Source organism: Morchella sextelata (genome assembly GCF_020137385.1).
Source record: "Morchella sextelata strain SCLS chromosome Unknown scls_10, whole genome shotgun sequence".
NCBI lineage: Eukaryota > Fungi > Ascomycota > Pezizomycetes > Pezizales > Morchellaceae > Morchella > Morchella sextelata.
This window is the reverse complement of record NW_025408625.1, coordinates 511987-530735: the sequence shown is the minus strand read 5'-3', so window position 1 is coordinate 530735 and position 18749 is coordinate 511987. Positions and strand designations below refer to the sequence as shown.

The 18749-nt window shown below is 43.7% G+C and overlaps 7 protein-coding genes across 7 annotated transcripts; all 7 read right to left on the bottom strand.

The window, feature by feature from the left end:
• Positions 1–755: 755 nt before the first annotated feature.
• Positions 756–3312, bottom strand: H6S33_001118 (uncharacterized protein; the record flags this gene model as incomplete). The annotated part of the gene is made up of 8 exons (XM_044832461.1): positions 756–846; positions 936–1186; positions 1251–2036; positions 2088–2361; positions 2421–2798; positions 2852–2925; positions 2979–3200; positions 3253–3312. The coding sequence occupies 8 exons, from the start codon at positions 3310–3312 to the stop codon at positions 756–758; spliced, it is 2136 nt and encodes a 711-aa protein (XP_044694085.1).
• Positions 3313–4777: 1465 nt separating this feature from the next.
• H6S33_001117 (uncharacterized protein) lies at positions 4778–4984 on the bottom strand (the record flags this gene model as incomplete). Its single annotated transcript, XM_044832460.1, has 1 exon — positions 4778–4984. One exon carries the CDS (start codon positions 4982–4984, stop codon positions 4778–4780), a length of 207 nt encoding a protein of 68 aa, XP_044694084.1.
• Positions 4985–7206: 2222 nt separating this feature from the next.
• Positions 7207–8908, bottom strand: H6S33_001116 (uncharacterized protein; the record flags this gene model as incomplete). The annotated part of the gene is made up of 8 exons (XM_044832459.1): positions 7207–7399; positions 7451–7835; positions 7891–8067; positions 8117–8413; positions 8472–8551; positions 8628–8633; positions 8708–8806; positions 8883–8908. The coding sequence occupies 8 exons, from the start codon at positions 8906–8908 to the stop codon at positions 7207–7209; spliced, it is 1263 nt and encodes a 420-aa protein (XP_044694083.1).
• A 610-nt stretch (positions 8909–9518) lies between these two features.
• Positions 9519–10803, bottom strand: H6S33_001115 (uncharacterized protein; the record flags this gene model as incomplete). The annotated part of the gene is made up of 4 exons (XM_044832457.1): positions 9519–9738; positions 9791–9949; positions 10013–10467; positions 10534–10803. The coding sequence occupies 4 exons, from the start codon at positions 10801–10803 to the stop codon at positions 9519–9521; spliced, it is 1104 nt and encodes a 367-aa protein (XP_044694082.1).
• Positions 10804–11798: 995 nt separating this feature from the next.
• On the bottom strand, positions 11799–14202 carry H6S33_001114 (uncharacterized protein; the record flags this gene model as incomplete). Its single annotated transcript, XM_044832456.1, has 6 exons — positions 11799–12153; positions 12223–12814; positions 12867–12965; positions 13017–13154; positions 13203–13436; positions 13494–14202. The coding sequence occupies 6 exons, from the start codon at positions 14200–14202 to the stop codon at positions 11799–11801; spliced, it is 2127 nt and encodes a 708-aa protein (XP_044694081.1).
• A 429-nt stretch (positions 14203–14631) lies between these two features.
• On the bottom strand, positions 14632–15382 carry H6S33_001113 (uncharacterized protein; the record flags this gene model as incomplete). Its single annotated transcript, XM_044832455.1, has 8 exons — positions 14632–14682; positions 14739–14753; positions 14820–14840; positions 14894–14950; positions 15017–15093; positions 15154–15179; positions 15251–15312; positions 15380–15382. The coding sequence occupies 8 exons, from the start codon at positions 15380–15382 to the stop codon at positions 14632–14634; spliced, it is 312 nt and encodes a 103-aa protein (XP_044694080.1).
• Positions 15383–16582: 1200 nt separating this feature from the next.
• Positions 16583–18526, bottom strand: H6S33_001112 (uncharacterized protein; the record flags this gene model as incomplete). Its single annotated transcript, XM_044832454.1, has 6 exons — positions 16583–16651; positions 16714–17727; positions 17787–18031; positions 18091–18165; positions 18263–18296; positions 18356–18526. The coding sequence occupies 6 exons, from the start codon at positions 18524–18526 to the stop codon at positions 16583–16585; spliced, it is 1608 nt and encodes a 535-aa protein (XP_044694079.1).
• Between the last annotated feature and the right edge of the window lie 223 nt (positions 18527–18749).

Genomic DNA, 18749 nt, shown 5'->3' with positions numbered 1-18749 from the left:
AACTAGTGATTGGGTTTTTCTGTCTGTGACGTATGTCATGTCCAAATGCCGTGGTGGGAATAATACTGACTCGTCAAAACGACTGTCATGAAATGCAAACAATAAAAAGAGTCTACACTACTTGTACCAAACACTTATCTCCCGCGCTCCCTACATGCTCCTCCTTTCCCAGTAGTTACCGCTAATATACCCCCCCTTATTCTCACCTTGTGCACAATATGATAAGTACATGTAGGCAAGCACGTGGCGGAGCGGAGCGGGACTCAGGGAAAGAAAGCTCATCATCACTACCAAGTACCTGCCGCAAGATATGCGGGGAACGCTATCAATGACCCCATATCCACGTCCTCTATGGATCCCGCTCCCCATCCATTCCATATTCCGTTTTGAAAGCAAGAAAAACGAACGTCCTCCCTCTCGACCATTGGAGTACACCATAGCCTCTTTTTGATATGCAGCATCACGGAAATGCAGTCCTGTAAAAAAGAAGAACTCACGGAATCCAAAGGTCTGGTCTAGCCCTGTGCCTAGACCCCCCGCTCGCTCTGGTATCATGTCATCGTAGGGACTTTACTGATGCATTAAGTTCCATTGCTACATTTCCTCCTCCCATATCTCCCGCCCCGCAAAAAAAGGGTATGCTCTAATCTTACAACCTAGTATAAAAATAAAATAAAAAACACGCTAACCGATTTGTTTTTTTGACCTCGCCCACTCTTCTTGATAGTCCCATTCTTACATTGCCATTTCTGCTCTTACAGTCCCTTCCATGCCAATTTCGCCAGATGGTCTGCCTTCTTCTTGGTATGCTTGACCAGCCCCAAGAACCGCATCTCTGCCAAGGCCCTGTAAAATAACGCTCTTAAAGAACGAACAGCCCCGTCAGACTCTACTCTACATCATGTACTTATGCGGAGGGGAAGATTGCTACTTACTGTGCAGTTGCCTCGTCGCAGTCCTCGCCCTCGTCTCCCCCAATTACTTGGTAGAAGGCCCTCCACAGGTCAAAGATGTTGATCAGGGCGCCGGATTCTAGGTATAGCTGGTATATGATGCTAGCGGGCGGCTGGGTGGCCTTGATGCCGACTTCCTCGCCGCTCTCGTCGGTGCAGCACTCGCAGCCGAGGTAGTCTTGTGGCGCTGATAGTGCTCGTTCGACGGTTGAGCGGGATCTTGGTGCAAATACCTATAGATGCGCTGTGTTAGATTGCTAGGCCGCAAACAAGCCGATGGGAAGGATGCGTGCGTACATCACGATGCGGGGAGATCAGATCGTAAAAGAATAGCTCGTGTAAGAATAGCCCTTGCAGTCCCTTTAGGTTCTCCTTGAAATAGGACTCGGCGACGTCATGGACCTGCTGGACTAACTTGGAGTACTCCGTGTCCTCCTTTGTTAATGCTGATTTCTGCTCCCCGAGCTGGATCCGCTTCGATACAGCTGTAGCACGAAGCGAGTCTTTCGTCACGTTGAACTCACTGTTGAGAGTTTTCTTCCCAGAGCTTTCGGCTGCTTCTACAAGGGCTATGATGCTTTCACGCAATGGGGCCACCTTCTCAATGAGGTAGGGTACCTGTACCTCTTTGGTGACTTTGTCGAGGAGATTCAAGAGGGAGGTAGAGTTCATCTTCTTCATTGATAGTAAGAGATCTCGAACCAAGGGGGTGCCACTATGGAGCTCTCCCGAAAGGACCTGTGCGTATAGCTCATATCGAGGGATCCGGTTCTGATTCACCTGGCAGCTGCGGGCGATCTCAAGTACCGTTAGGGCCTGGCCTATGCAAACTGCGTAGGAACGGCAAACGGCAGCAGATGCTATGACAGTTGAGCGGACGTGGTCATCGTCCCCGAGAAGCTTGCGAACTTCAGCGACATCTCTGTCGTTGAGCTTTTGCTCAACGTATCTTTTGAATGAAGGAACATTCCTGATAGCTTCAATGTGTAATGGTGTCAATAACTCCCCTAGATCATCCAATTTATCCATAAATGCAAGAATGATGCTGAGAGGGTTGGCATAGAAATGCGACATATATGCGTACTTTTACTCGTTAGCAAGAGATAACATGTAGATATTTACGGTGCGCCATACCTTAAGCGCGCCTGCGAAGGCCTGAATACTCTGGTTATGGTCTCTATATCGTACAAGTAGGAAATCACAGACTGTTGGGCCAAGCCTCAAGATCGGGTTTTCTCCGACCATCGAGTCGTTGAAAATCTGTGCGAGACATTCCTCAGCGCGCTCTACGTCGAATTTGTCGCCCTTCATCAAACGAATGGTAGACTTTGGAAGCTTCTCGTGGAATATTTCAACGGAGGTTGCAATTCCCATGAGTAGAGTGAAGGGTATGCGATCCATGTAGGCGCTGTTTTGTCGGGTTAGCATTTTTTTTTTTTCTTCTAGAGAAAGCCTCAAGATGCAAACCTGAATAGAGAAACCAAATCCGAGAGGATAGTTCCATCGAATGCTTCCGTGTCTTGTATCGCAATAACGACCTTTTGCCCTTCATGCAACTTGCACCAGTTTTGTAAGATCTGAAGGTCGTAATTGAGAAGCTTCGAACCCCTACGCCCCACAATCTCTTCCTCTTCATCGTCTATACCTTCGTCCTGTTGCGTAGCATCTCTGATCAACTTTTTCAATATGCTCTTCAAATTCGTCGCATCTTTTGAAGTGAGGATAACAACCGGCCCAATCTTCTCTTCGTCCCGTATACGACTAGCCAGTTGTTCAAAAAGGGGAGCATGCGATGCGATGTTTGGGCCGGTCAAAATTAAGGCTGTAGGTATTTTCCCATCACAACTACCAGGTGTTAACACAGAATATGCGACAATTTCAACAAGATCATCAATTACCTTTCCGCTGTAGAGCTTTTAACAAATCCGGAAACATCTTCGAGCGTTTTATTATTGAAAGATTGGAGAATCGTCTACTCCGGTGGTCAGCGCTAATTACTCTTATTATTAACATACACTCCCTTACATTTGTCCTCTCCTGTTGCTCCCCCCATAGTCGGCAATACGTCTCATATCGCAACTTGACCATTTCCTCCTTTTCGCCTCCATTAAGCAGAACCGGAAATGGACATTTGTTACTTGATTCTTGTGCACTTTCTGTCTCGGTTTGTTTGGTTTTCCCTTTTACCGTACGGCGACGTTTAGTTGGTCGGTCATCTCGATCTTCTGGCGTGTAGACGTAGCAGGCCTGTTACAACAGTCAACACAATTGAACTAAACGCATCTCTAAGAGGTATTACCTGATGCTCCTTGGAGTCAAAGTCATCGTCCTGCAGCTCTTGTGACGACAATCCTTCCATGCTTTTTTTTTTTTTTTGGCTTTGTCGCGGTTTTTGAGCTTGGTATTGACACGCTCACGCGTGTGGTCGTGTTACAACCCCGACGTTGCGTCTAAAGCAACCCTAGCCCTTAATAGTACCAATTAACACGTGCTTGCAGACGTCACTTCTGCCTGACTAAACCGCAATTCCTTTAGCGCGTCTAGACGATTCCTCTGTGTAACAGGGCTGAAGCCAAGGATTCGGAGACCGGAAAATAAGTTACTGTAGGTCATGTACAGTCGTGTTAAAAAAGTCCTGTCAATCAGCACCACACGAAATATTAAAATCCTTCCCACTCAACAACCATTAAGTGAATTAGATTAAAACAAGATAATTATGCATCATAGACATCCAGAATACAGTTGTTCTTGCCTACAAAATTATATCTGTATTTCTGCTCTTGTGACATAGTGATTAGTGAATACTATAATTTCGATACTTCTAAGAGAATAGCTACACATGCACTAGCCATAAAATTTCTGTGGTTCTATCAAAGGTATTCAGGGTCATATACTCGAGATAGAAATTTAGACCTTGAAGAAAGCTCTTATTGGTGTTGAGATTGTGAGTAAAGAATTTGGGCCCAAATCACCATTTACAGCTGAAATTTCTCATTGAAGCAACACATTTAATATTAATTGCAAATTCACAAGACTTCAAAGTATAATAAATAGTATCCTAAATATTCTATCCTCTTAATTTCAAGCCCTTTAGACTCATAATTGTTGAGGAGAGCTGTGTTCAATGTGCCGCTATCGCGTTGTCATCCACTGACAAGACTTGTTTAACACGGCTGTAGTCCCAAAGAGAAAAAAAGCCGTTCGCATACATATCCCCTCGCAGTCACCGTACCCACGAACATGTCTAATAGCACTCCTTAAAGAAAGAGATCATCATTACCATCTTTGAGATAACAAAATCTGTACTAGGTGTGCAGATATAACTGGAGTTTTTGGATGGATATTATGACACCAATTAAGGATATTCCAAAATCGATCCATTAAGCGTATAAACAGATAGATACTATTCCCCAGGTGTCGTGTCATCTTCTCGAGTTTCCAACCTAGGATTATTTAGACTCCGATAGTGCTAGGTGGCTTTAATACGTGCTACATGTACCTTAGTTATCCTACCTGAAGTTCGGCATTCTTACACAATGCCACATCAAGAAGATTTGACCAGCCGCATCTCTCTCTTTACTTCATTATATCTTTTTCCAGCAGGGCCAATCTTCAATCTAAAATTTATACTTCTGCAAGTAGATAGTTTTTGCAAATTGCAAATCAATATTATTATCTCCTATGTAAGCAAGTATCCCCATCCTCCCAATATTATACAGCCCGAAATTTCCCAACTGCCTACATAACATACATGCTGTAAAGTAGAAAATCACCGCCTAACAGCCTTAATTTTAGTTTCCTATCTAATGCTTACCCTCCCCGGTCTACCCACCGAGATCCTCGTGAAAATCGGGTGCCAGCTTGATGCCAAAGACCTTAGTTGTCTCATCCGCACAAACAGAAGACTTGCTATTGTTCTTAACCCAAAACTTCAGCGGATGGCTATCGAGTGTCCTGAACTGGGATTCGCGGCACTTCTCTCGGCAGCAAGCAACGAAAATATACCGCTTGCCAAATTGTATATTAACCATGGCTTGAATGATGCCAGGCTACAGCCTTTGGGAAAGTTGAAAAAGTTGTATGATTTGCCTGACGATTATACGCCATATTGTCCGGGTTTTTTATTTTCAAGGAATCACCAAACTGCATTTCTCACAGCGGCTATGGGAAGTAATGAGACTGCTGTCAGAGTAATATATGAGACTGGCATCCAGACAATCGTGTCAAGGAACTATCTACGGCAAAGCGCTCTTCACATGGCGGCGTCAAACAAGGATATCGGTCCCTTGGAGTATCTTATACGGAACGGTGCCGATACAAATGCTCGTGATCGGTATAAACAAACGCCTCTCCATCATGCTGCGGCAGGCTGGTCCGGGGCTAGCCACAAGCACTTGAGGACGCTCATACGAAACGGAGCGAGAGTCGATGCACTGGATTTCCGTAAACGAACACCACTTCATATGGCTTGTATTGGGGGTTCATGGCCAAAAATCAAGACACTGTTAGAAAATCAGGCTGATATGTGTATCAGAAATGATACAGGGTACAGAGCAGTTGATTACCTAATAGAGTTTATGCATTATAAAGTCAAAGTATGGCTAGTAATGAGAAGGTTGACAGAACGGTTCCAGAGGTGCTGCCAGAGGTGCTGCTGTCATTGAAGTCTTATGGTTCGTTTCTTTAAGGACTTGAGAAGGTCGGGTTGGAAGAGAAAAGTTTCTAGACTCTTTGAATGTCGGAAACTTATCTATATCCTACTATCATGTTATAACACCAACATCTCCATATACCAAGTCAACGAGTACGCCTAAGCTAGAATGAAACCACGATGAGCCCGGTACTCTATGGCGAGATAATCTCATGGTACCATTAATAACACCAGATGTATTATTTTTAGATGTACATTAGTTAGTCATAAATAAGATAGCCTCAGTATGTCCACCTTCAAAAGCCTCCCGTTCACACACCAGGATACAGACCTAAGATTCTCAGTTAGGATCGTTATATCTCTTTATCATTCAGATAAGCGTGATTCGACATGACTATAGGAGTTATCACGGTTACTAATAATTTACCATACTAATTTATAACGTACATGAACATGTATATACTTATATAATAGTTACCTATGAGAACCTTTAATCTACATATAACAATGATCAGTACACTTTAACCATCAATAGATTGTAAGATATGAAAATATAAGCAGAGGCCAATTACAATCTAAGGTACTCAGAACCCAACCACTTTGTAACATATAAAGGGTATGATTACAGCGTATAATTATCCACATAAAAGTTTGTAGGAATGACAGTGCCAGAGAGACCAAAATCAACTTCTCGGGGCGGAAGAGACTGTGGCCAAAACCGAATGATAAATCATGACTACTAAATGCAACCTTAATTTTTTGTTTGTTTGTTTGTTTAATTCATTAAACCTTAATTTGGTTAGATGTAAAGTAGAGGTCTACAAATTTCTGTTTTCGAATGTATAATCCATATATATAAGCTCGGTCACATCGCATTCATACTCGAAAAGAGCATACAACCCAATAAATTTAGGTTGAAAACGCTAACCCTTAGCTTTGTCGGTCAGTGCGGCGCCTATAAATAGGAATATTACAAAAATTATCTATTTCGATCTAGTGAGGACGTCTTGTGGCCAAGATTTTCGACAAATTACTAGGTAAATCTAAAACGAGTAGCTACTATATGTAGTAGTACTACATGTAGTAGCTACTAGTAGATACAAGTAGGATTACAAGTAATAAAATAAACATTAACTACATGAATTCTCCACGCGGTTTGATATATGAAATGTATATTTTTTAAGCCCGAAAAAGCCGGTTTCTTAAAGGAGTTACAGTCCTTCCCTCTAGCTAACAATCAATCTTGCCGGTATGTTGACCTGCTTCTCATGGTCATCTAGATTTTTCACCTGGAAATGATCCATTATGAGTATTTTCTGATTACTCTAATTCGGATTGCTCTTCGGATAGGGACACCTGAGTTTGGGAACAAACTATGTCTAATGAAATACGCCTAAATTGTTTACCTTTAGCCAGATGGGTTTTCCATGTCTAATAAAGCCCATATGCAAAGTGGTGAGGTTTAGGATTCGTTGTGTCCGTGCGATGGACTGGTGTGAGGTGAGACATGTAATATTTATCTAGACTTTTTTCCGCTGCTAAAATAAAACGCCAACCACCAAATAAAATTACTTTCTCTACGCATGCCTTAGCTGATAAATCTTACTTAGAGAAGATTACGTTCAGCCTCAAACTGAACGGAAGTCCAGGGTCTGTAATTGCAACCTCCTCGCCGCTATCCATCAGGTCCTTCAGTTTTTTATCAAGATTTGGCCTCGTCATTTCCATCAGCTGTGGCGGCCCTGCATAGTAAAGTTTCCGGCGTTCTGTTGAGAGGGTTGGTTTTTTAATTTGACTATATATTATCAGCATCAGGTATTTTGTGTGGGGTATTTAATGGTCTTACATGTCAGGCTTCTCCTTCAACCGCTCAATAAACTCATCCAATGTCCACTCGCCACTCGCCTCATAGTCCGTCGCCAAAGTTCCACAAACAGGGCATCCCTCTTTCTTTTCGTGCTCAAAAGTATGAGTATAGACGCCTTCATCGCCCATATACATCATATAATTATTCATAAAAGGACTGCAACTTGTTATGATCTTCAAAGCCTCATTGCAGCACGATGCCGCAATGATGGCATTCGTGGATGCGATGGCTGGGATGATATTCTTGACAACTCCTTGAGTCATACTGTATGTCACACCGGAAATATTGAATTCCTTCGCACGCTCAAGAGCTTTTTCATAAAGCCATGTGATGTGTTCTGGATCATCGTTGTCAAGTTTTTTATCTGGAATTTGTAAGTGGCTTGTTTAAGTGAGATCAATGCCCAGGGCCAATATTACCTCCCATGATCCGTGGCCACTCTAGGATACTTGCCCACTCGATGCAATGTGCCGGTTGGCGGGGTATAGACGCAAGTGTACACATTGGTACTGCGGCCCTCGGGGTCAGCATATCTAGCGAGCATTCGTAACACGAGCTCAATGTTGGTAAGATGACTCTCGACTGTCCCTTAAACCCTATCACCACAATTAATATTTCACCTTCCCACGTGATTATGAAACCCACCCTCAGTACCACCATCTATCAAGGGCTTCAGGCTCTCCTGATTCTCTGGATCGACCATATCAACCAAAGTTGCATTAATCCATCTTCGAGCCTCCACTGAATCCAGTCCACAGATAACCAGCTGAAATTGCATGTAATAATCGGGCCCTTTGTCCTGGATAGCACCGTAGTATGGAGTTATGGTAACACCCTTCACACGCCTCATTACGAACTCGGCTGCCACAGTAGCTTTAGGCTTGCCTACATCTGCGGCCCGAAAAAGAAATTGGCGGTTCAAGTTGGAGACATCAATTGTATCTATAACATATTCAGGTCAGCTGAGCCATAGACCCGACCTGGACGAGGCAAAACAAACCCATATCAATAACATGGATGTCCGTAAATCCAGACAGCGCCAGATTTTTGAGAATCTCGCATCCTAGACCCCCAGCCCCGCTTTGGCAAAAGTTAATATCTAGCTCATTAGGCCATGATCTATTCATAGCTTAAGACTGAGACTTTATATACATACATAACCCTACCGCAACCTTTATTAGCTATAACCTTTCGAACAGCTTAGCGGGACAAGAGTTTCGCTCTCGGGGGTCTTACAGAATCTTACTCTTCGCCAAAAATGCCTTCTGTTCGTCTGGATCATAGCCCTCTTCTGTGAACGGTCCCACGCGGGAGAGAATTCTATTGAGATGTTTCCTGTTCACCGGGGTTATATTAGCTATCTAGGGGGTTCAAATTAGCTATCAGAACTGATGGGTCGTGAGCGCTTTACCATTTGGGGTGATCAGCAACGGTCATATTCGCCTTGTCTGTTGATTTTGGTTATAGGTGCGTAAAGTAGGTAAGATACAGCTCGCTCGGCAATCAACGAAGTTGTCGTCTACATAAGCTTTGGTGGGGCTGCTTGGGGCTGAATAGGTTATTCTTGGCATCGATTTAATACGGTCAATATGTACATGTAGGTACATACAATAGTTTAACTACTTCTGGAAACCTCAAACTAAATCTACTGCATCGGACAGTGCATTCTAGATACCCCCAGCAATGCATAGTATTTTGGCAAATATAACTACATGTAGGTGTGCACACTGAAAAGATAGAGACAAAGAAGTGAACTTTGTGGGTATCATTGTATAGGATGCTTCATTACCTGATATTCTAGAGTACACCACCGTATCTCCTATTGCACCCATCGATAAAGATGCTATGAATAAAGAAATGAAAGGCCAGAAAATGTGATAGATGCTACTCTGAGCTCAACCACAACCTATTTCATAGGCTCATTATTTCGTGCAATTTTTGCGATATCGTAAAATTCAATTACAAGAACGCCCGCCCCACCCATGAACATTGCCATTGATGTACCAAACAAAAAACAAAAATTCAACCGTGTAAAAGCCCTGTTAATTTAACGCTTCTTGACAACTGGTTTCGGCTTTGCTTCATCATCCTTAATAGGATGAAGCATGACCTTAATTGGGTATTGCGGATTGTTAGATTGATGACCTTTGCTCCAATCGTAAGATATAGCGTAGGCAAATATGGAGCCATTTCTGTTGAATGCGGTGGCAGGGATCGTGCCATTGACAGAAGGATAGCCTTTGAGACGATGCTTTGCATCCTTGTCCCTGGTAGGGAGTTAGTGAATTTCCGCTTGCCAAGGTAGAAATAACTACGTACCAGAAATGAAAAGTTCCATCTGAACCGGCGGTTGAGAATGTGCCATATGTTGGATGAAAAGAAATAGCGTTGACGGAGAAAACGTTGACGTTAGGAGTACCCACGGGGCCCACGGGGCCCACGGGGGTTTCCCGGTGACATTTAAAAGAGAAATTCATGCTGTGTAGTTATTAGCGGTGTTCACTACAAACAACAGTTCAGGGTTGGAAACAGATGACATACTTTGATTGCTTCTCGTCCACATACTGAATCGCACATCTTCCCTCGATACTCCCTACCGCAAATCCGGACGCATCCGGAAAGCAGGTCACAACCCTAGTCTGCCATTTCAACGGGCTTGGGATTGTCTTCCAGATCGCAGTAGGATTCGCAAGATTGACAATTTCAATCTGCTTCTCAGCTAACCCAACAACCATCAGGCTCTGTGCGACATCTAGAGTATAAACCCTCTCAGATAACTGCAATGTAGCCACAGGTGCTTGTTGTCTTAGATCCCAATACTTCAAGCTTTTGTCCCAAGACCCCGTTACCAACATTTCCGCTCCGTTCGGTGGCTGGATGAAACGACAAGCTCGAATAGGCTGATCATGGACTGCTACTTGGGTGCTCACGCCGGATTGGAGGTCATACATGCGAGCTGCTTTGTCTGCACCTCCAGAAATAACTTTCGATCCATCCTGTATGTTTTTTCAGTACGTATCCAACCACCTGTGGTTCAAAGATCGGAGGAAATGCGAACTCACTTTAGACCAAACTACCGATAGCACAGGACCTTCATGATCGTACGCGGCCTTTCCAACGGAGCTCCCAGTATCAGAAATTTCGTATATTCTAACCTTCTTGTCCCAACTCGCAACAGCTAAGTGTTCCGACTGCGAAGAAAACGAGATGTCGGAGACACTATCCTCTGGCGGCGATGAGAGCTCTATATCTTTACTTAAGTCGCCTTGGTTGTTTGCGTTGGCAGCGGCGGAGGGGCCAGACTGAGCAGTATTTCCGCCGAAGAAAGCCATAATGATTTGTTGATACTTTGCTTCTTCCGTGGGATAGGAGATTGTTGGTAAGGAAATGGGGTGAAAGACGGCAGCGGTGTTGCGCGACTGAACTGGGCGCGCGAACAGATTTACGCGCTGTGACTAAGGTGACAACAGCCGCACCTAACCCTTGATGATGTCAATGATTGCTTTTTCTCTTGGGTGAGTCAAACAGAAAGTACCATCTACATATGGCTCGAGAAGCTATGGTGGGTAGGTGTGTAAACTTCGGCGTTTGCAGCCAATCAATCTATAGAAATTGGGAGATCTACTCACACAATGGTACTAGCGCCTAGCCTAACGGTGGAATTTTCTCTAATTCCCATACAAAAAGGTTCCTCTGAAGTTGACACACCCACCCCCTATGCCTTCTCGCGCCATACTTAAATACAATACTCATAGCTAGAGATTCTAATTTCACGAATTGACTCAATATCAAACAATATCTTTTGTTGGATAACTATGTATAGCTGTATATACATGTACTTGTATGTATGTACATGTAGTCGACAATATATAACAGGAACTGTTTTGTACATATGTAGTACATGTTAACAGAAATGTTAAATTAAGTACAGTACGATGTAATTACCGTGCCGTAGATACTAAATACCACACGCTACGAGTCGGATCAGATACGGGGATAGTCCATAGCCTCAAGTACAGCTAATTAGACTTCGAAAGCCCAGTGTAGGCAGAGAGTAGTCGAGTGATCTCTCATGATTAAAGCACATCAAAATTGACACTCACGTGCAGAACTATCGATAAAAGCATGCCAATTTATTATTAATTAAAATACAAGGGTGCCATGGAGGCGTCTCCTCGTCAGAAACCTATCAGTCTAAGTAGTCTGAGCCATAAAAGAAAAGAACAATATCCTAAATAATCTTTTGAACTCCGTAAAAAATGAATATCATCAGTAAACCAGGTTGTCGTGCATGCATATATATATATATATAGCACACCGATAACTACTAGTCAGAACTCAAGTCTGAATCGCAAAGATCCACGAGTCGACCGCGTTTCTTCTCGGCTACTGGCGCCACCGTCTGAGTTACATTGATGTCGAACCAAGGGCCATCCTCCTCGTCGTATATGTCTTCTATATAGTCATTGAAATGCAGCTTCTCACCAAGATCCTGGCTTGCATCTAGGATTTTCCTAGCTTCTAGCTCGCCCACTTTCAAGTCTTCCATTATGAGACGCACGCCGAGTTCCGGTACTAGAACTGTTTGGATAAATGCACTTACACCTCCTTGCCCAATTAATCTATCCTTTTTAGCAGCATCACCGATAAAGGACCCGAGCCTTGTTGTGATTTCGTGGAGCCTATAAAGAAAGGCTCAAAATCAGCAAAGTGATGAATTAAAGGAACTGGGGAGTAATGAAGGTACATACAAAATTGAGGAGCCTCTTGGACCATAATAGCCGGGGTATTGTAACCGAACATCTTTGCGTAGTAACATCGCTGCATTACCTCTTGTTTCCTTTTGCTGTGACACAAGGACATCTCTGAATGGAGATGTAACTTTATTCGTGACGATGTCAACCAGAATCTGGTGGTGGCGCTCTACTCTTTTCTTCAGTTCTCCCCAATTGATCACAGGATACCCCCTCTTGTCCCATTGTTCTTGGAATCCTGCCTCCTTATGTTTATTGCAAATTATGGCCCATTCTGCCATCCGGATTGGCTTGAGCTCCCCGTCGTCATATCTCCAAGCATCCAATGTGCCGATTGGGAGAACCTCATTGCAGATGACACAGAGGTCGGATATGCTGGTTATTGCTTTCCGCTTTTTTGCCTGTTCCCGCAACTTAGTCTCTTGTAGTATAAGACTGATCTCGTCCATGTGCCGCACTTGAGAAGATGATTGTGATTCGTTAACAGAAAACTCAGCGTCATCTAGCGATGAAAACCCGCCATCCTTTCCAATCCGATCTTCTTTCGAATTCAAGTCAATAGCTTTCGATGCCTTTCTTTTTTTTGAGTCTGTCTTCAATTAACATGTGGGGCGGGCCAAACGATACTTTGAAGTTCATACCTGCTTTCTCCGAACCCTTAAAGCTAGCAATGTCATCGCCGGGGTCATCTACATAGTAAGTCCGCGCTTGTGATTCCTTTTCTTCGAATTTATGGTTGTCTAGACGTCCACATCAGCTTTTGCTATTAGTAATTAAAATTGAAATCTCACGCTTCAGATTGAAAGAATTGTTGAACGGCGAGAATTTTGGACTTTTTGGTTCTGGTGTTGTGCCTTTGGACAGTTTATACATCTCCGTCGGATCCTTGAACCCAGGAAATTTTGATTGTGGGGAATTTTCCTCCGTTGCTATAAAATGTAAGTTTTTATGTGCTGGAAGGCGTAGGTGTAGCATACTATCTTTTTTCGGCGGCAACGGTGGAGGAATTCTAAACTCTTTCTTGGAAGCAACAATTTGGGCAGAAACATCTTCTTTGATTTCTTTCTCTGGAAGTGCATAGAGCTTAGTAGGATCCCTGAATCCATCAACTGGCTGCGCAGTGCTAAAATTTGATGACTCAGATTTAGATTCTTTCTTGTTCTCGTCCTCAAAGTCTGAGTCCAAATTTGTCTTTGTTTGAGTACTTTTTCCTATTCAAGAGTCAATAATAATATCCATGAATGGTAAGGCGGTAAATAACCACATACGGTTTCGGCCACCAAATGTCGCCTTCCTTTTGTACGTCGAGAGCTTCTTCTTGGTCGGCCCAGTATCCCAACCACTCCCTACGGGTGTTTTCTTTGCCATTTTCTTAACCCCTTCGGTATCAAAGCCTGCCCCTCGGATGTGTTGTGGATTCATCCGTCGCTTTTCATTCTCTCTTAGCAACATTTGTGTTTCTTTTCTCCACTCCTCATCCTCTTTTTCCTTGGTGTTTTTGCTCTTCCATACTGTTGGTTTAATATCTCCTCTCCGTTGCTCATCCGCGAATGGAGTGTCGTCCGAAAGGTTCCCCAGCAATGATTTCGCCTTGGGCTGTTTAGGTGTAGGAAAGTCTTCAACATCGCAGTAAACATCCCCCAATTCATCGCTGACTTTCGTACTGAGAGATGAGGTTGGGAGGCGAGCGCGGGCGCCTTGTGATGATCCGGTGACAGACGGTGCTCGGGTGCTTGTAACTTCCTCCTCTTCATCGTCTTCTTCGTCCTCGAAATTTATAAATGAGCCATTACCTCCTGAAGCGAATCCATTGCTCTGGCCAGATGTTCCCATTTTCTTTTTATTAGTATCCCGGGATTCAAGGCCGCCTGTGGGGTTTCTGAAGGTAGATAACAGCGAACCCTTCGGTCCATCTGTCGCCCGCATTCCTACTCTCCTCTTCCCGCCCCTAAGATCGTATTTGGGTGAATTGAGCATAGGATTCCTGTGGAGTTAGCCTGGCCAAGGGAGGTATCCGTGGATATGGGGTGGTGATCGCTTGTATGTAAGATGTATGTAAGGTCCTAACTTCACACTTTAAAGGGCACTCTAGGTGCGGCTCTAGAGGCTCAAGAAACCCTGGAACTCTGCATGGATGAGCGCACGTGACCCTCTTAGATCGTCCGTTGCCAAGCAATCACACATTTTATGGTCTGAGAGTGTATGTACTAAGTAGTGGAATGAATAACAAAAAGATGCTCTTGAGCCTATTAAACAACTTGCTACGATCCCACTCTAAGGTTTGAGAGGAGCAAACACCATCAAGAGAACATACTACATCTGTTTTAATTATTTTTGAACTGCTTGCAATTGATTTTATTACTCAGATCTCTATATAGAAAAGTCCACGAATTCCCTTCAAGCTAGCTAGTTGACCTGTCTGTATTTCAGGCCATAGTAAAATAGTCCATAAGTAGCCTGAGTTCTCTGTCAGATACTGGACGTATTGTATTTGGGCACACAGGAAAACTCACCAGCACGCTCAATCCCTTTACATTTCAGATTCTTGGTTAGTCTAACAATCAGAAAGATGCATATAGACTTCACAAACTTACAATTGGAAGAGGTTTGCCAGTCTGCATAAAGATATTAGTCTAACGAATATCAAACTTAAATTTGTCTAGCCTACCTTGATGGCCCTGGGAAGGCTGGAAGCTCCTAAGATCAATGAAGCAAGTAAAGCTGTCTATACGTTGTAAAACAGTTTGGTCAGTTTTCTTCATTGGCCCTAGTAACATATTTTCTAGTATACCTCGATACCGTAAGGCTGTCCGTTCTTAATCCGAAGCCCTCCGTATCCATAAAGAGCGCCAACACCCACACCGGCAACTAGATATCTCGGATCAGTAACACTTCATAGATGCTCTATCAGAGATATTGGAGAATTACCGACGGACGGAACAGAGCCTGTGCGACTATTTGTTTGTTTCCGGACGTGTCAGATATCAGATGGCCTTAAGTTTTGTCTAAGGATTTGGTCTCATACATGTATCCCATAGTTCCTCCGAAAGCGCACAAGGCACCCAGAATGAGAGCGGGAAGATCAGCCTATGGAGGATATACTATGTCAGAAATTTTCCGCCAGATTTAACAAAATCAAATAGTTCAGCCCTACCATTGTTAATTTGGTTTGTGTTATATGTTTGTTTGCGCGGGGTTGGCAGTGATGAGTGTTATCGTTAGTAAACGAGTGGTAGGGATATTTCGAGGGAAGCTCTCAACATGCAACGCGGCTTCATGACAACGTCGCCTGTACCATTCTCCCATCCTAACCCTCATCAGTAAAATCCACACCAACAACTGCAGAACCATACCGAACCCTCAAAGAAAAAACTTACAATGGCACCCAAGAAGAATAGTGCTTCTACTGTCAATACACCGGCGCCCTCGGCGCCCTCTGCGCCCGCGACAACAGTTGCTTCCGCACCCTCAAAAGCTTCTGCTTCCTCAAATAACCCATTCACCATCTTTGGCAAGGTCTATCAAAATTATACCAGCTCCACAGCTCAGCGCACTAAGCTGATTGATGCCTTCTTGGGCTTCTTGGTTATCACGGGAGTCCTGCAATTTGCTTATTGTGTGATTGCAGGGAATTATGTATGTCGCGTCAGCTCTTAAGGCCACGATAGCCTTTGTTTGCCTGCAGTATGGTGAAACAAAGCTCGGAGACGATCTTTCACTAACATTTTGCAATAAATAGCCATTCAATGCCTTCCTAGCTGGTTTCTCTGCGACTGTGGGTCAATTTGTATTGACTGGTATGAACCATAAATCCGGCTCTCTTTGCGCACTATTGATTCCAGATCAACTACTAACATCAATCTTCTCAGCTTCTCTACGTATACAATCCAACCCAGCAAATAAAAAGGAATTCTCTAGTGTTTCTCCTGAACGGTTTGGCTCCCCTCCGATATCTTTTCAAGCTTTATTGGGAAAAATAAGGCTCACGGTATCCTGTAATAGGGCATTCGCGGATTTCGTTTTTGGCAGTGTCATCCTCCACCTTTTCTGTACCAACTTTATCAACTAGATCCGGTATAACTTTCTTTCCTCGTGTGGGTTCGTTTTTGTATTGTATGGATGTTTAGGTCTGGAACTTTAAAAAGCTTCAATGGGATACCAAAATTCCTGTACTACAGAAGGATAATATATGAAGCTTAAATTATGATACATATATATGCTGATTGGCCTCATCTAATGAATTCAATTGAATAACCCTCATAAAGCATGCGCAGTGACTCCAATGGCTAGGCATGTTAGATAAACTGCTTGTATGTACATGTATAGTGGTATTGTGTCAATTTCTAATGTCCGACCTCTAATCCAGTTTGAATATTTTCTGGATCGCAGCTCCGAAACGTTTAATAGCTTCAGTCATGGCAGCATTCTATATAATAAAATCTAGTTAGAATGAATTACCTATGAGTAGGAGCGAAGACTATTACTAACCTCAGCAGCAGCAAACGTAGCTCTGAAAAACATTTCGTCGTGCTCAACATTCTTATCCGCCGAGAACCAGCTTCCCGGAGAAATCAAGACATTCTCGGCTACAGCCGCAAGAAAAAGTTCATTCTCAATTGTGCGGATAGACTTGGTCCCGAAATCGGGGTGCTTTTCGACCGCAATCTTGATCCAGTGGAACATACCTGCCGCAGGGGGTGTCCAGCTGGCAATTTCTGCAGGCAGATAGTCCTCGCACGCGTGCAGTAACACATCTCTTCTTTGTGTATATTCCGCCCTAAGGTTAATTAACCAATCCAGATAACCAGCGTGGCCCCATTCTTCGTCCAACAGTTTGTGGAGAATCACCTGCGCAAATCCGGATGGATTCTGAACAGAGACTTCGTTATGTCTGATCATTCGCTCACAGATCTGTGCAGTTGCGGTAATCCATCCCACTCGAGATCCCGGTGCAAGGACCTTAGAAAAAGAGTCAACGCGAATCACACGTCCATCGACATCCATACGAAGAAGAGATGGAACAAGAGATTTGAGGAACTCTTCGCGGTTCTTAGGCAACGGTACAGCAGGAGCATCTCGTCCTGTGTAGGGCTGCATTTGAAGAAAGTAGTAAGGTTCGTCTTCAATGATAATCAAATCATGTTTTTGAGCAACCTTGTAAATTTCTTCTCTGCGCCCCGTACTCATAGTTGCACCAGTTGGGTTCTGCCCTGATGGAACTGTATAGAGTAGGAATGGCTTTGGTGCACCCCGGGCACCCTCGTCCCAATTCTCAAGGAGCTCATCGAGAGCTTCGGGGAGCATTCCTTCAGCATCTAACTTCACGCCAATCATTCTGCAGCCCAACGGGAGAGCAGTTTCTACAGCTGTAGCAAAAGTGTACTCCTCGGAGATGATGAAGTCTCCCCTGTTTAGGAACATGCGGTAAATCATGTCTAGTGCAGATGTACTTCCAACGCTTGTGACGCACTGCCAGTCTTGATAAGGAGGGTCGTGAACAATCTAGAGAGGTGATTAATTAGCATTTCCTCTCTGAAGACCCCTTGAACCCAACGTCCTACCTCAGTGTGCTCAGTTATCCATCTAAGGATTTGAGCTGATCCTGTTCCTTGTCCATAGTTGAGTGAAATTGAAAGATCAAACGCAGATTTGCCTTCTTTAACGTCATGCTTTCCGATATGCATAACTTTCCCCGACTCTAAAGTTTCGGCTTCCGAGAACTTTCCAATGGAAGGAATCTTGACGTCTATGTACTGGAAGGGGAAGTAACTGCTTGAAGGAAGTCCACCGCCAAGAGAAATCATCCCTATGAGCAGTAATAAGTCAAAAATCTTATATAAAGAGGAGGAAAATTCTGATGCATACCAGGAGTAGACAGATACTTAGCTGCATTCTTCAAAGTTGACGCTTGACGGGATTTGCTCTCTCCATTCAAACGGTCTGCAGCACCCATTGTTATTATGGCTCTAAGCCCTTACAAATCTAATAGCTGAATTGTAACATTTTGCAAGCTTCATGTAGTTGGGGAATCACTCACGGTCCCATTTCTTTGAGATAGGCTTCCATGTAGCCTGTTTGGAATCGAAGTCAGAAATGCTCAAAGAAGGAAGGCAGCAGGGACAGAACTTACCTTTGATTTGAAAAACTCACTGCTAGTAGATGCAGCTACTCCTCCTTTGAAAGGACCAGATTTTGATCGTCTTGCAGTAACATCGTCACAGGTGAGAGGATCAGGAATTGTCACGGCGGTGGTATCGCTGGTGGCATGAACACCAACATCTTGAATGCTAGGAGGGGACATGATTGCAGAGATGAAAATTCAAAGCTAATTAACAGGACGGAAGAACAAAGGCTCGGAGGTTGCGGGGAGGCAGAATTTAGTGTTCAATTTTCGGCTAGTGTAGGCTTTAAGTCACGGGGACGACTTATCACTAGTAGAAGTCTGTATTTAGACAACTTCAAGTAACAAGAAATTGTATAATCGCTGTGAAAAACAAAATGATGGCTAGTACAAGAAGAAAAAG